Here is a 17,121-nt window from a genome sequence, read left to right as displayed (position 1 = left end):
CCAGCCCTTCACTGCAGACAGCGGGAGCACCTCCAGCTCACACCTGAAATACTGGCTGTCCCCCAGGCTCCAAACTCCTTGTCCCCCGCACGACACTTGCCACTTCTTCATGACCTGATCAAGGAGCTCTTTGAGAGAAGAACATCTGAACGATTTTATTCCTGGTGTGGACTGTCACCTGTTCTGATCTCTGTACTCCAGCCTGCACAGAACATACTTATCTCACTTCTTCCCTCCTTTTGGTGCTTCCAAGCTTGTGCCCTGCCCTGGGCTGCAGGATGAGCCCAAACATGCAACTGTTTGCTCCCCAATGGTCACACTTGACCTCGAGGCAGTCTTACTTAATTTAGACCCCGAGACAACACTTAAGTCAACTGCTTGGTGAGAAACTGCAAGCTGCGTGGTCCAAAAAATTCAAACAGCAAATGATTTGCAGGCTAATTGAACACTTTTGGACACTTCTTCTGGCTGGTAGCTATTTTTTGGGGGGAACAGTAGTGTTCCAGCATCCAGGAAACAATGCATGAAGAACTGAGCCTGCAACAGCAGCACATCCAGCTCCCAGATCTTCCTTCAAAACAGGAATTAAAGTCCACTCTTTAGGGAGATTTTTTTACACATCACTGTCACCTGGGTGTGCAGCTCTTGTCTCTGGAGAAGGGCACACTCATTCATCTCACTGCATTTTGGTTGCACTCCCAATTAAATTTAAAACATGTACAAGCAAAACTGAAGTCATGACCTAACATTCCCTCACAGTGCCCCTATAATTTGGTTCCCTGATCAAAATGAAAATGGCTCAAATTAAAAACAAAGTGAGTTTATACCACTTTCAGCTCAGGCCTAGGGCTGGCAGTTCTGGACCAACAGACATTGCCTTGAAAAGGCTAAACACCAGAAAACACTTAGGGGGATGCAAATACACAGACATAAGCTTCATAATAAAAGTGAAATAATGTAGTTTCTCAGAAACTTAAGCAAATATTACCATGCATTTGCCAGAAATCTCTGCAGCCTCTCTCTTTTTTTTTAATCAAAGTTCTCTCTTGCCTTTTCCACATTGCATGGGAATAGGAAATATTAAGCCAGAATCTGCCCAAATGCACACTGGTGAGCACCCAGTTGCAGTGGGCACTCCCAGAGGAACTGGCCTTCTGAAGAGATGTTCCTCCCCACACACTGCACATCTCTTCCTCTCTGCTTTTAAATATCACAGCAAATTCCCAGCAACCTTGAGGACCCCAGAGCAGCCAAGTCCTTGAAGAAGCCCACAGAGACGTTGCACTTGGATGTTGAGAGGGAACAGGAGTCAAAGCAGGGACAGTCCCCACCAAAGAGCAGAAGAGAGAAACTCTGACAATGGGATCAGCCAGTGCACATCACCCTTAACCAAGGACGTGGGCTGAGAGCTGGAGGAAGTGACACCTGGAGCAGGGCTGGGAGCTCCCCATGCAGGCACTGACCCAGCTGGGATCAATGCTCACTATTCAAGGGGTACTTTGTCAGAAAAACAAAGTCCTTTCCCCCAGTCTTTAAATGCATTTTTTCTCTGACCTTACAATAATCTAACACCAGGTTTCCCAATTCTGCCAGTCCAACCAAGCAAAACACACCCAGTACTTTCAAAGGAAGTTCTGCCACAAAGGAGTCCAGGGTTTGTCCTTCAGCTCAGGAGCACAGGGGTTTTGTTTTGTGGGTTCATTTACTCCCCTCTGGTGAGTTACAGAAGTAAATCAGATAGACAAAGTGAGATGTGGTGTCCAGCCAGAGCCAGGCCCCCACATGGGTCTGAGCTGCTCCCTGCTCCAGCCTGTCATCCCTCCTGGTCCCTCCTGCCACCCCCATGGGGAAGTCAGACACAGCCCCTGGAGGTGGGAAGCAGGGAAAAGCAGAGCTTCACACACTTGGCTCACCAGGAAGCTGATTTGCAAGTCTGCACTTGGCACAACTTCAGAGTATTTTCTTTGGGGCGGGCTCTGTGGATCACCTCTTTCTGGGCTGGTTCTTCACTGGCCTGGATTCCTCCCAGGTGGGAAAGAGGGGCTGAGAAAGCCTTTTCCCAAAAGAGTCACCATCACTTTGCTCTTTCACAGCATGCAAGGCTGCTCTAAGCCAAGCCATCCCTTCCCTTTATACATTTTCTTAACAGGTCAGGGAGGTTTCTTGGGTTTGCTTTTTTAGAAGGTGTGGTCTGGCACTCCAGTCATTCTACCCCATGTGGAATTGCCCCACTGCTCTCAGGCAATGTGGGATTTGGGGAGTGAATTGCCACATTTGCATTCTGCCAGAAACTCCTGCAAGAGGCAAACCTCATCCGTGCTGGGCTCAAAGCCAGGGGCCCAAACCTGTTGGAACCCTGGCTACTGAGAATTTCAGACTTTCTGTGCTGACAGACACTGACCCCCAAGAGAACAGTGCATCTGACCTGAGGCTGTGGAGAAGGCTTCCAAAATTGAGTAACAGAACTAAGATTATGGGTGTGTAGTTTACATAGAAGTATGTAATTTTACATGGTAGAAAACTTAGAGTTTAAGGTTTTAGAACAGAGCAATATATAAAACAAAATGCCATGGATTTGAGTTCTTCCCTCTCTCTGAACTGGGCAGGGACCAGCTGCAGGTGCTGCTGCACCACTCTCCATGAACAGGCTCCCAGCACTGTCACTCACCACCCTCACACAGGAGTGTCTCCCTCAAAACAAACACATGGAAAGACTGGGAGATTCTCTTTCTAGGCAAAGCAAAACAAGCTTGTTTCTAATTGTTTGTGAAACAGCATCTGAGTCTAGCACCTAGTGACTGCCAAGATTTCATAGTCATTAAGTAAGAATAGGCTAGACCTTTTATTTTGCTGTAAAAAAAAAAAAGAAATTAATAAAGTGGCGAGAGTCCTCAGAGCCCCAGCACCTCACTCAGCACAGGCAGCACCAGGGGGATCCCTGGAACAGCCCGCAGCTCATGTGCTTCTCCCCTGTCTGTGCCTGGAGCTCAGCTGTACATCCTCTCCAGACTTAGCTCTGGATTCCTTTAAGGACTCCTGCTCTGGGCACAAGATTACAAGAAGAAAAGCACAACTCACATTTGGACACAGGCTCCATCCCATCCACTCATCCTCCACCCCGTCCTGAGAGCGGAGCAATCTGGGAACTCTGTGCCCAGAAGTGACTGTACAAGCTGAAAGAGGTCAGCAGGACACAGAGCATCAGAGCCTGTCCCACACCACCGACTCCACCTGCTCAGATAAATACACAAGTATTTATCTGTCAAAATACCAGGTTCCCAGGCAAAAGCACATGGCTTTTTCAGCCCCAGCACAAAGCAGCGATACATGTGACCATTCCGTGCTGGGCATGGCCTGGGAGGTGCCGGGGCTCATGGACAAGCCAGGCACAAAAACATGGCCAGGAAAAAGCACTGGTGTGAATTTACTCATTCCCTGATCCTGTGGTGTAATGAAAACAACTCCAGATGACTCCCAGCTGCCAGAAACAAGTCAGTCATGCCACCCATGACTTCAACAGGACTGTCATTCATGAGGCAACACTGGGTTTATCAGATGTGCTCCATCTTACAAATAAAACGGCAAGAATTCTAGAATTCTTTGCATGAATTTTATTTTGAGATGTCTTGAGGATTTCACCCCCCTGAGCTGAGCCACAAAGGTCTGCACCCAAGTCATGGGGGGTTTCCAGCAGAGCAAGTACATCACTTGCTCTGCACCACTGCAGCTTTGCAAGGCTGCACTGCCAAGGCCCAGCTCTGCTCTAGCCAGGAACAGGTACAACAAGCCAAGAGACTTTGCAAGACAACCAGCTACTGACATACACTTCAAAAAAATTACATGCTTATTTCTGAAACCAGCTCCAAATATGGACTCTAACACACTTGATTGGTGTGCAGGTCTGTTTTCTATTGAGTGTTTAGATTTGGGAAACATGGCTTTGATTAAAAATGGGCAACCCATCAACTGCAGAGAATTTTCACATAACTGCCTGGCAAAAACAAAACAAAACAAAAAAATAGAGCTGCAGTAGTTACTGCCATCCATCAAAACTTCTGCCTTGCTCCCTGAGGAATTACCAGTTTGCCCTACCTACACCTGAGAATGCACCTACATCTGGGATGCTCAAGGTTAACAGCAACTGCCACAACACAGAGAAACACAGAGTCCAAGATTTTACCAATTACAGCTCTTTCCACTGCCTACTTTACAGCTGTCTTGCCTTAGCTGAGATTGCACTCCAGTATCTTTTGCTTCTTCCCTTTTTCTTTTAACAAAGCCAAAAATCACCATTCCCTTTGAACCAGCAGAGTTATGGAGAGATGGGGAGTGACAGGTGAGACCATCCACAGGCAGTGGGGCTGATCTGGCTGCATTTCATGTTGGTGACAAGAACAGGCAGAGAGCAGCACGTGGCCAGGTTAACACACTTCTGTGAGCAGGGGAAACCACAGGTAAGTGACAAAGTTTATTCGCTATCTCCTTGCTCAGAACATCAGTGATTGTTTTCCAGTCATTCAATATATGACCCAAACAAATGTATTTAGCAGGAATTTCACACCAGCAAAAACAGAAAACCAAGATCCTGCTCCAACTCTAACACTACTGAAGGGAATGTCATATCCACAAGGGCAAGAAACCAGAACAGCCACAGCAGCAGAGCCCTCAGCTGGCTCAGTTCAGCCAAGCCCATGTTTGATTTATCACAGTCACTATCATGCTTCTCCCACCTGGTCAGAAATCCCTTCCTACCAAAGGTTTCCAATCCACACATGCTGCGGTTTTGTCCTTGCCAGAGACACGCACAAAAAGGAGCTTCAAATTAGTGGCGTGCAGATTTGGGACATCCATGAACTGTGTTTCAACAGCACCTGACCCAGCCACGGACCCGTTCAGCACTGGCCCTGCCTGGTGCCCCCCTGGGGGCAGTGCCAGCACAGAGGGAGACTGAGAAAGTGCAGCAGGACCACCCAGCCCAGCCCAGGAGCTGCAGCCCTGGGGACGAGCTACAGCACAGGGGAAAGGTTTGTGCCATGACCACCAGAACAAAAGGGTATTTCCCATGCCTGGGAGAGGCCACAGGCTCTCCACAGACCACAGGAAATATGATCCAAGCCAGCTGGAGCATCTAAACATGCACAACTGTCAAAGTGCATTTAGGAATGGCTTTTTGTTCCTCTTTATTTCAACTTTGAAATTTTCCAATTTTTTCAAGTGACCACATTAAAGGAAGAAAACATCTTGTTTTCTCTTTCCAGGAGTTCTGAGGTGTCAGCAGTGAAACAGTTCACCAATTAAATAAACGTTTGGATGGCTGGGAAACAATGAAAGTCCCTAGCAGTTCTTCCACAATAGTCATCTACTTTTCCAAAAAACTATAAATACATTCTGAGCTTTGTTCAGCCAAATTCTTAAAAGAGCAATATTACACGAGACACAATCTTTTGTAACCTATTAAATGCCTGCTGGTCGTCCATTTGATCCACTCCCTATTTCATGACAGCCTCTGATATTGACACTCTTTACCACTGCACACTGCCTTCCCTGCAGTTCTCCCCACACTCCCAAACTCACACATTAACCCTCACAGGACACCAAATGCACTTCACTGCTGCTGCCTGCAATTAAAGACTTTACAATTAAGGCTGGAGATCATCGTTTGGGGGAGATCAGTAAGTATGTGTGCTATTATTCCAACCCAATCACATCCCTCTTCCCAAGTCCCTTGATTTCCCATCCCTGGCACCTGAGGAACTCAATTCTCTGCTCAAAAGCCCATCGGGGTCCCTGAATCCACCTGCACAAGGGCATCACCAGGGGCCCCAGGGCAGCTCAGCCCTGGTGGGCAGCACCAGCCCAAGATGGTTTTTTACCAGGCCAGGCAGAGCTGCCACTGGAGCCCCTTCCCCAGCAGCAGAGGGTGGGACAGTGGCCCTTGTGCCCCAGCCACACAGAACAGAGGCTCAACCTCGACTGCCTGCAGATTTTCATGCAAAACCTACCAATAAGAACTTCTCCAGCTCCAACTTGGAAATAGGTGTCACTCCAACAAATCCTGACCCCCCAGCCGAGTCCCTGTGCAAGCCCCTCCACGCTGTGTGCACGCACTGAGCATTAATGAGTGCTTGTGCTCTGGGTGCAGGGCTTGCTCCTCCATCACTCACAGGCCTTTTCTTAAAAGTTTGCTGGAACCGTAAATGTGACTTTGGAGATTGAGTAAAAACTGCTCCAAAAAACAAGGAGTGAAGTTTCAGACAACGTGAAATACTCCAGCTGGAAGAGATACATGACTTGCTTGGCTGCTTTTTTGTGCCCAGTCTCAGCACAGTAACAAGCAAGGCTATGCTGACGGGGAGCTAGAACAACCCAGTGAGGTTAATAAGAAGAGATAACACATACCACAGAATGGAACTATCTGCTCCAGTGTAAAAAAAAAGCAGAAAACCCACTTCCAGAGAGAGCACCCACACTGGCACATTGAAAAATCGCATACAAATCCAGCCAAACACCACATTTATTGGTTTATCATTAGCACATTAGCTAATTTTGTTCAGAGCTGAAGGCTAATAAGCCAGCAGGAATCCTGCTGCCAGCCTCAGGAGCTGTCACACCCCTGGAGCAGCTCCAAGCAATGCCACATCACAACCCCAGGTACGATGGTCCTGTCAGGACTTGAACCTTTCAGGCAGCTGAACACAGCCCTCCAAAGTGAGCCTTTCCAAGCTCATCATAAAACTTACAGACATCATGCACATTCCTGCATCCCATCCTTCTGGCTGCTTCAGTTTTGGTTTATTTCACACATCCCCATCCCTGTCACAGAGGAGGCACCTCCCTTGTCCAGGATGGGCACAAAAATCAACCACCACATCACACTCTGAGACACACAGTTTCTCCAGCCGCAGAACATGAAATTATTTAACAATCATATTAACTATTTAACAATTATATTAACAATCAACCAGACTCTGCCAATGTGCTGTGAAGTGCTGTCCTGAGATATTTGGGACATATGATGTATGTAGAAGGTCAAGTGTAGAGCTTATTAAATGCCTGTATAAACGTTCTGATCTTAGTAAAACTACTTAACTTATCACTGTTAGTTTACTTTCTTTCCATTGCTGGACAATCCTAATATATACATGAAAATTATTTTGCCAAGTTTGGGGCATTTTTTAATAATCATTTTAGCATTTTTTAATCACTTTAGAATTAGGCAAATTCTCTCCCTTTGAGAGTATTTTCTAAGCACCCAATATCCACACAGCTAAGAGCCATTTACATCCTAATTTATTAACTGTGGATATTAAGGATTTCAACCTAGACCTGCTGCCATGAGGCCATCAGTGGCAGCACACAAACTTGTACCATTCACACATTTCAGATGTAAAATTATACAACTTCAAGGATGTTTCCCACTGGAAAAAAGTCAACTTCAATCAAATTATAAAACCAGCTACTTTGACAGTTCCTTGCTCCTTCACAGCAGGGTACCATTTCTATTCTGCAAACTACAGGGTCCACTGAACCCACTGAAGTCACTAAACTGGGATTTCCTCCCAGTTCACCACCATGTATGAACCTCCAGTGAGTGACTGGACCTCAAACAGGACATTCACACCCAAAAATCTTTGTGGAAGATCCAGCACAGAGGTGAGGGAAAACTGCCAATGCAAGTTCAACTCTGCTACAGGGCCATTTCTGACTTTCAGTCTTGCTTAGGATGTCTCCCACCTGAGAGAGCAGAGCTGATTGGGTTGGGTTTTTTTGGGGGTGAGGGGGTAGGCAAAGGGGGAAGGGTATGTTTAAAAACCTGATGTTACTTCTGGGATTTATCCTTGAGGAAAGCACCAGAGCCTTGGCCTGGAGCTTGTGACAACCCTAAAAGCTGAGCAGAAGCAATGAATTGCTCAGTGCTTCTCACAGCATCCCCACTCCAAACCCAGCTGCAGCACAGGCTCCCCTGAGCCCCTGCAAACATCCCCTCCCCTTGCACACTGCTGCACAGCCTGGCCCCAAAGCCTGCTGGGCACTCACAGCAACATCCCCCAAGCCCCAGGGCAGCACAGGAGGTCACAAACCAGGTACCAGCACAGCAGGGCTCATGCCTACACCAACCCTTGTTCTGCAGACACAAACCTACCTGGGTACCCCTAATCAAACACGTGGTAGTTCTTTGGAAGAAGGTTTTACTCCTTTTCCTTTTACACACAGTGCTTTTATTTTTAACAGAGTAAAAGCATGTGCAATAAAAAAACCCCAAAAAATCCCATTTACTATGAAACAACATCCCATCCACAGTCAAGTGTCCTACAACTGAAGATAAGGAAATGTTTGTCCCCATTCATAACACAGGCTTCTATCCAAGTTACAGCCATCCAAATTCCCATTTCATGTTAATTGTACGTGCTACATGTATCTAGTACCTAGTAAAACAAAACCACACACACTCCACAACTCTCCCCTGCTGTTATTACATCAATTCTCAACTTCAAGGAGAGTCATAAGGATGCACATGGCTAGCAGGGACTGCAAGAGGCCATCTCAGGAGCAGCGCTCATAGCACATTTCATGCCACAGACAAAATTCCCTTTTCCCAGCTCTGTAGACTTGTGTTATCCCATGCTTTTTCCAAGTTAATTCCTTCTACTTTCTGTCCCCCCACCTTCCTTCTCCTCCTTCCCTGTGGCTGATGTTCCAGCTACAGACTCTCACTCCCACCACGATCTCCTCGCCTCATTCAGGGGACAGGCCATGAGGCACGAGGATGCTGCTGCCCCAGAGCTCCCACTGCACCCTCCCCTGTGAACACACACCTCCCCTGCCTGACCCCCTTTTGAGGCTTTCTTGCTCTTTGGCCAGAAAAGCCTGACCCCTCTCAAATCAGTTTCAGCAATGTATTTTCCAGCTGTAACAGGGAGATTATAACAAAACAGAACTCTGAGGTATGCAGCCTGTTTGAACACTTCAGGGACCCCACCACGTGAGTTTATTTCTATTTAAGTGTCTGCCTATCAAAGGCAATTTTTTCCCCAGGCAGCCTCAACTGCAAATGCTGAAGGACATCAGCTGCTTACCAACACTGAATGAATTTCTAAGCCCAGCAAAAGAGAAATATAAAGTAATTACCAGACAATAAACCTTTGCTTATCCCCCCCAAATGATATGATGTATCAATCATTACCTTTACTTTGATGGAAACAGAAAAGAACTAATATTTCACAAAGAAACCTTCACGAATTCTTAAGACTGAAAAGAACTCCAGAGCAAATCTCTCAAGTGTTCTGCTCACCAACTGCAAGCTCATCTAAATTTCATTCAAATTTTCAAATTTCATTTCTGTGCAATACAGCTTTTAGAGACTTACCACTGTTACCTGTCTTAATTTTGATCTCACTTGCATAAACACCCTTCCATCACATCAACCTGCACACACAGAACAAGCACGAACATACAGCTCTGAATTCATGAGCATATTGCAGGGCTCAAATCCAGATTTACATGGATGACTATGCACATAAAGGGCAGAGAGGGCCTGGATGGATCTAGAGATTTATTTCCTCCCTTCACCCAGTCTTCCCTTCCCTCACCTACCAAGCCAAAGGCTTTTCAACACCATGTTATCAGCACTGTTTCTTGGTGGTGCTCCAAAAAACAAGTGCTGGTACTGCTGGATGGCTTTCTGGAAAGAGAGAGCTCTCAGAAGTCAAGGCTACTCAGCAGGGCTGTGCTAAACTGAGGACTGCATTATTAACAGAATCCAGCCTTTGTGTCTCACCCTGAGACACCCCTGCTTCTCTTGGCACACCTCCTTCAAGTCCCCTGGCTTTTCCTGCAGGATGAGGACAAAGCTGCCCGTGGAAGGCAGGGAAGGTGGCAGCTCTGGGACAGGATCACTTGTTCTGGCCAGGAGCACCACACGTGGTCTGAACTCTGTTCTGCACCTCAGCTGGGGGGTGAGCAGGCAGCCAGGGCTGGGAGGGCTCTGGATGTGCAGAGATGGGGAGAAGCACCTTCACAGGGGGCACTGCCTGCACAAGGGGAGCTGAAGGACGAGGAGAGCTGCAGACTTGCTTGTCTCTCTGGACTTTGCACAGGCAGGCATCTGCACTCCCCACCTCCACGGGATCACAGAATTCACAGAATGTCTGGGTTGGAAGATCAAGATCATCGAGTCCAACCCATGCCCTAGCACCTCAACTAGATCATGGCATCGAGTGCCATATCCAGTCTTTTTTTAAACACATCCAGGGACGGGGTTTCCACCACCTCCCCAGGCAGTCCATTCCAGTACTTTATCACCCCTTCTGTAAAAAACCTTTTCCTAATATCCAGCCTATATTTCCCTTGACGCAGCTTGAGACTGTGTCCTCTCGTTCTGTCAGCTGCTGCCTGGTGAAACAGGTCAACCCCCACCTGACTACAGCCACCCTTCAGGATCAGGCACCTCTTGCAGCTTCAGGAGAGGACAATGTGACAATTAAGTCACTTCTTGTGCTGGATTCCACCACCGTGGCCAAGGTGAGCAGAACCCTTGTTGGGGGATGTCTGCAGCACAGCAGGGGCTGTCAGCAGTGTGTGACTGCTGCCTGCACCCACCCTCCTACACTGCTGTCAACTCACCAAAAAGAGATCTGCTGCAGAAAGAACAGCCAGATCTGCCCAAGTGCTCAACACGGACCTTTCCCTGCCTAGCAGGTGACAAGGCACAGGTTTACAGTCAGTCCCACTTGGATGGGTGTGCCAAAATACAACTTTAACCTTACACTTTTTTCCAACACCTAGACATGAGACTGAAGTAATGTGCAAAGAAAATAGATTTTAAGACAGTGCCTGAGCTCGTGACTTTCCAACACCCACCAATGTCCTGCTGACATCTTGGGATGAACATTCCATTTAAAAAATGACCCTGTAACAACTTTTACCTCATCTCATATCAATGTTCAGCTCAAAAGAGTTATGAAAATGAGTGAAAGTACTTTTTATTACCTCACTTCTCAGCATCTGCCACTAAACTAAGCACATTTACTGAACTGCCATACCTTGACAGGGGTCTCAGAGGGTTGAGGAGGAAGAGGCTTGGACAGGGAATGCACAGGAAGCAAGGGAACAAAGTCTCACAGCTTTACCCAATTCAGCTGCTGCCAAAGGAAGGGTCTCGGCTTCCTGGAGCCCTGTCTGCACCCTCTGCCTCAGGTCAGCTCCAGCCATCTCTGACAAGGATGAGTTGGAGCAAGTCACCAATCCAGCCCCAAAAAACCTTCCCTCTTCTCCCTCCTTCTCTGCAGGCTTTGTTTCCATCAGATCAGGGAGTGCAAGTGGCTGCAAGGTGTTGGTGGGAGCACATGGAAGCGGAACGGTGCTGTCCCTCGCCTGTGCAACTGGGCAGATGCAGAGCCTTTCTTTTGGTAGCACTGACATCTTTACTCAGATTAAACCAAGTATAGGAGGGCATCTTCCTTCTCTCTCTATATGCACTGCAGCCTGGGAGAGGAGGATGGGGAAGCTGGAGCAGTAAAGCAAAGCTCCCAGCACAGCACTGTCAGCTCCTGCAGAGCAGCACAGGCAGACACCTGGGAGTGCACCAGACCTGAGGGCTTGCACCCTGCTTGGCCTGGCTCCCCCAGGGCCTCTCTGGAGATCAGACCCTGCACTTCTCCCCATCTCGTATTTATCTGTCCCAGGCTACGAGTCCCTCCTGAAGCAGAGCAGGGAGGTGTGGGAAAGCAGCCAGGGTCTGCCAGCACCAGCACCCCTGGGGGAACACTCACACAAACTGACCCAGACCAGCAGGGAGGCAGGGTAGAGCTGCTCCTCCTTCAAGCACAGCTGGCTAGTCCCTTGACCTCTGTTTCCAAATAGCACGCTGCTCAATTTGTAATTTTACTGGGGGTGTGGGGGGCAGACAACCACAACATGAGGACAGGACACAGAGCACAGTAAATACCTGGTGTCCTCATACCAGCATTTACTCATTAGACAATTGAGCTCAGCTAATTAAGAAGCAGTACAGCATCTCCTCTGTTCCCTCTCCCTTGTTGGACCTATTGGCTCAACACTTCTGCTCTCCACAGGCACCAAGGAACACCCACCACTGCCTCGGGAGTGTGCCATTCACCAGTGCTGTGCAGACAGCTCACAGCTGCAGCACGTACAAACTGCGATGAAAAGCAAGGCATTTCCCTTGCTTCCTGTTATTAACTTAAGACACTCTCAGGTAAGTCAAACTGAAAACAGACTTCTCCCTAATCCATTCTCACTTTCCTTAACTCTGACCCAACAGCCCTGCCAGTCTGTCATGCACTGGCTCCGCCAAAACTCAGTATTCACCAACATGTGTCATCTGAACCAAAAAGGTGGGCTCAAATCCACCAGGATTTGTCAAAACCTCAACAACTCACAGAAATCAACTTTCTCTTTCAAAGCACTGCAGTTTTCTGGGTTTCATCTGCTTCCAGGGTGGAAGTGACAGTAGTGGTCCTCGGTGCTGCCACAGCAGGAGCCTCCAGAGCTCCTGAGGCTGCCCAGGCACAGGCTCACTGCTCATCCTGCACTGGGTGCATCTCCCGAGGTTGGGAGCACACGTGCAAGCAGGGGCACCTGCAACAGCCAAACTCTGATAAACATGAAACTCTATCCCCAACACAGATTCCCCACATTTGCTCCTGGAGCCCCTGATTGCACACCCAGCTTTCCCAGGCCACTGGAAGCACCTCACAGAGGCTCAGGACAGGTAACTTGTTCTTATTCTTACATTTTATTCCCCAGTCTCTCACTGCAGACCGTGGAAATGTTGAAGGTAACATTTCCTGCAGTTCATGTGTTACAAGCCCCACGCAGCTTCTGCACACCCTCGGAAGGGAACCATAACTGCCCTCAGCAGGGTCCCTCAGCTGCTGAGGAGCATCGTGCCAGGTGCTGCTGTAAACACAGGCGAACCCAGTGGGAAGAAATGATGATGTCCAACTCCTGTTCAGAAGGCTGAATGATTTCTTTATATAACTCTAATACATTAATATACTATGTAAAGGAGATACTAAAACTAAAAATCTACTTTCTCTAACTACCATATCTAACTAACTACAACTCATGACCCTCCTTGCGATAGTCCAGCCACAGGTGGATTGGATTGGCCATCAGCTCAAACAATCCTCACCAGAATCCAATCAAGCAATCACCCCAGGTAAACAATTCTCCAAACACATTCCACATAGTAAAAACAAGGAGCAGAAATAGAAATTGTTTTCTCTTTCTTTCCTCTGGGCTGCTCTATGAAAAGATCCTGAGAGAGAAAGAAATGTGCTTGCCACAAGGTGCCAACACTGCAAAAGATCCAGCGGGTGATCCATCAGCTTCCTTATCAGCCCTAGACGGATGAAGGAAGGCAGTAAGCACTGCATTCAGCCTCCTTTGTCTGGGCACAAAAGCCTGGAGAAACTCTGCCACTGCAGTTTACAGGAAGGTTTTCTTGGTACAGAGGCTGCTGCTCACTTAGCTACCTGCACTGCCCGGCCCAGGTCTCTCTCCCAGACAAGAAAGGCAGCCCTGCAACTCCTCCCCTGCAGAGCACCCCAACGCTGCGCCAGAAGCACGCTGCGCCTCGCGACTGAGTCGGCGACCAAGGTGACACACGGCTCCATCCGCAGGAACGCACACGGCCGGGCAGCACACACAGCACGCACAAAACCGCTCCTCAAAGGCCTCGCGTGGGCTGGCTCATCCGCACCCCCTCACCTTCCCAGGCCTCTTCCTCCCTCCCTCCCCTGCCGAAGCTCTGACATCCCCGTGCGGAGCTCTGCTCAAGCAGGGAACGATCGAGCTGCTCCCGAGGGCTGCCCGGTCCCGCGGCTGCCGCTCACCTGTGCAGGAGAGCCAGGGCAGAATCTGCACGCTCCAGCATCAGCTTTTCACAGGTGTTTTTAGCCTTCGCCATCCAGTACAAAGACAGGCAGGGGAGCCTAATCCTAACTGCTGTGGCTGTAAAACACGCGCACTCATCCGCATTTCAGGAAGTTACTTTTCTTCCATAAAAAAGCAACAAAAATTCAGGAGGTGATCAACAGACCGACTTAACCTCAGCAAGGGCCGAGGGCTCCTGTCCTCCAAACTCCCCTGTGGTCCCAGGGATGTCCCTGTGTGCCGAGCAGACCCTGCGAGGCCTCGGGGGGCAGGAACAATGCTGGGCTCCCACAGGTACTCTGAGCTAGCACAAAGATTTCACTGAACGAGGCACCAAGAACTGCTCCACCGGCCATACCCATCATCTACAAAAGTTACCACAGATCGAGGGCAGGATCGCAAACACCACATCCTCTGGGATGCTGGAAGTTAGCAGAGAAGCTTCAGCAGCCCGTGAGGAAGGGAGACAAACGAGGGTCACTGTAAGCCCCGGGTGCACAAGCAGCTCTCGTCACACTTCAGACAAGGCTCCCAACCGCACGTGGAAAGGGAAGCATCACACATCCCGGCAAACGGCGTCGGGAAGAGACGGGATAGCGTTCACATACCGGGAGAGAACTATGGTGCAGGCGCTTCGGACACCAGACAGTGTCTGTGGCCACGTGAAACTTCAGCAGGCACCTGGTCCAGAGCAGCCCCGGGCATCGCACACCCGGCCTTCTCCACGGCCGAAGCCGCCCGACTCGGCAGGCCCCGCACACCGCCGCCCTCCAGCCGCCCGCTCCCCCCGCCCCACTCACCGAAGTACTCCTTCTTCATGTGCATCTCCAGCTCCTTCTCCAGCTCCAGCGTCAGCGCCTCCAGCCGCCTCTCCGCCTGGCTGGGGCCGCTCTCTCGGCACGGCGTCACCTGGTAGGGGAGCTTGAATTTGGGAGCCGAAGCGGAGCCTTTGGTCGGGCTGTAGGCGTAGGGGGGCGGCGGCTCGGGGGCGCCGGCCGGGTGCTGCTGGTCGTGCCGCGGCGGGGACTGGGCATGGATGCGGTGGTACACGTCCCCCAGCTCGGGCACGGCGCCGTCCTCCTGCAGGCCGGGCCCCAGCAGGGACGAGCGGGGCGACGGCAGCTGCAGCTCGGGATAGGCGCTCATGGAGCCCCGGGAGCTCCGCGAGCTCTGGCTGGAAATGCTGGAGCGGGGGCTCACCACGGCGGGGCCGGCCGAGCCGCGGCCCTCGGGGCCGCACAGGCTGGAGCGGGGGCTAGCCAGGGCGAGCCCGGTGCCGCCCGCCCCCTCGGGCTCGGCGCTGCCCGGCGGGCCGTACCTGGAGTCCGAGTAGCTGGAGCGGGGGCTGGCGGTGCAGGAGTACTGGCTGGCGGTGCTGGAGCGGGGGCTGGCGTGGCGCTGGTCGTAGCCCATGCTGATGCCGCTGGTGCGGTTACTGCTGGGCTTGCTGCCGCCGCCGTCGTAGCCGGTGAGGCTGGCGCGGGGGCTGGAGTGTTTGCTGGTGTCGCTGGCCGTGCTGGCGTAGCTGGAGCGGGGGCTGAGGGCGGCTCCGTCGTACTGCACCAGGCTGGCGCGGGGGCTGCCGTACTTGTCCTGCCCGGGCACCACCAGGCTGGAGCGGGGGCTGGAGAACTTCTCGTAGGGCAGCGCGACCGCGCCGCCCAGGCTGGAGCGCGGGCTGGAGAACTTGCCGTGCTCGGCGGCGGGGCCCGGCGAGGCGGCGGCCAGGCTGGCCCGCGGGCTGGCGGCGCCGAACTTGCCGTCCGGGCCGCCGGGCGCCCGCCCGCCGCCCTTGGCCACGTAGCCGCCCTCGTAGGCGCTGCCCGCGGCGTAGCGGTAGCCCTCGGCCGAGTAGCGCTTGCCCTTGTCGGCGAAGCCGCTGTAGCAGGGCAGCGCCACCTCGGAGCGGGTGCACAGCCCCTCCTCGCAGCACGGCGGGCCCGCGCCCGGCGGCGGCTCGGCGGCGGCGCGGCCGTTGGCGCGGAGCGGGGCGGCTTTGCCGCAGGGGGCGGCGGCGGGGAAGCCTTCGGCGGGCGGCGGCGCGGCGGTGCCGTTCATCTTCCGGCCCCGCTGCTCCGCCGTCATGTGGGCGGCGATGACCCGCTTGGTCTCCTCCAGGTCGGGGTGCAGCATCAGGTCCCGGCGGCCGCCCCGGCCGTACGGACCCTCCGGGCAGGGCTCGTACAGGGACAGGTCCTCCATGAACTTGGTGGCCTTCAGTGCCATGTCCTCCTCGTACTTCTCCATGCTCTGCCGGAGCCCGGCGGCGCGGGGCGGGGAAGGGCGGTGAACTCTCCGCGAAAGCGCAGCCCGGAGCGGAGAAAGAAGAGGACTGAAAAAAAAAAAAAACCCAAAAAAAACAAATCCCCCCAAAAAAGCCAAAAAAAAAAAAAAATCCCAAAATCCCCAAATCCAGCAACACAAAAAAGCACCCCGAAAGAAAGCCCCTTGCCGCGGTCCTGGCGGGGTAGCGGCGGGACGCGGCTCCTTGTCCGGAGAGCTGCGAGGCGGTGACCGGGCTCGGGCTCGGGGCGGTCACCCGGGCGGCATCCCGCGCCGCGGCACTGGGCTCGGTGCGGCCGGGCTGCCCGGCGGAGCGCGGCCGGCGCAGACGAGGCGCCCCTGTGTCACTTTCCAGCCTTAAATAAGTTGCTCGGTCCAGTCAATGGCGCGCTGCGCGGAGGAATTTGCGCTCGGCGGCTCCCTGCCCCCGCCGCCCCCGGCGGCCGCCCCGCGGCGGGGCCGCAGCCCGCCCGCACCCCCGGGCGGGGGCGAAGGCGGCGGCCGGCCCGGAGGGGCTCTGCGGCGCGGCGAGCGAGGCGCGGGGCGCGGCGAGGCAGGGACTCCTTTGTGTGGGGCAGGAATGCGAGGAAGGAGACTGGGCGCTGCGTCCCGCTGGAATGTAGCTAATGCCGGAGCCAAACAATGATTTTCCCCGAGTCAGTCAGGGAGAGGGCGGCCGCGGCGCTGCTCGGCGGCGGGGTCGGCAGCTCCCTCCTCGGCTGGGGCCGGCCGAGCCCGGCCCGGGGCTGGCGGCGGGGCTGTCACCGCGCCGGGGGAACCCACGCGGGGCTCGGGCAGCCCCGGGGAGCCGCGCGCGGAGCGCCCGGGCAGGAGCGCTCGGGGTCCCGGCCCGGGGGGGCTCCGCTGCCCGCGCCCCTCGCTGGAACTTTTCGGCAGGACCCGCGGCCTCGTCCCGCGTGGGGAAGGGGCGGCTCTGCC

At 52.4% G+C, this 17,121-nt stretch overlaps 1 protein-coding gene across 3 annotated transcripts in view; it reads right to left on the bottom strand.

The window, feature by feature from the left end:
• WTIP (WT1 interacting protein) overlaps positions 1 to 16,895 on the bottom strand; it is an 88,001-nt gene extending 71,106 nt beyond the window's left edge. The window contains exon 1 of one of the 3 annotated variants that reach the window (XM_068202462.1): positions 14,700 to 16,895. In XM_068202462.1, coding sequence (XP_068058563.1) covers positions 14,700 to 16,146 — 1,447 coding nt within the window. In that variant the 5' untranslated portion in view covers positions 16,147 to 16,895. Of the gene's footprint in view, positions 1 to 3,078; positions 3,127 to 14,507; positions 14,561 to 14,699 lie in introns of those variants that run through there. The other 2 variants (XM_068202466.1, XM_068202463.1) reach the window with 2 other exon arrangements.
• Positions 16,896 to 17,121: the final 226 nt, after the last annotated feature.

Source organism: Anomalospiza imberbis, chromosome 12 (assembly GCF_031753505.1).
Source record: "Anomalospiza imberbis isolate Cuckoo-Finch-1a 21T00152 chromosome 12, ASM3175350v1, whole genome shotgun sequence".
NCBI lineage: Eukaryota > Metazoa > Chordata > Aves > Passeriformes > Viduidae > Anomalospiza > Anomalospiza imberbis.
Note: the sequence above shows the minus strand (reverse complement) of the source record. Positions and strands in the feature narration are given on the sequence as shown.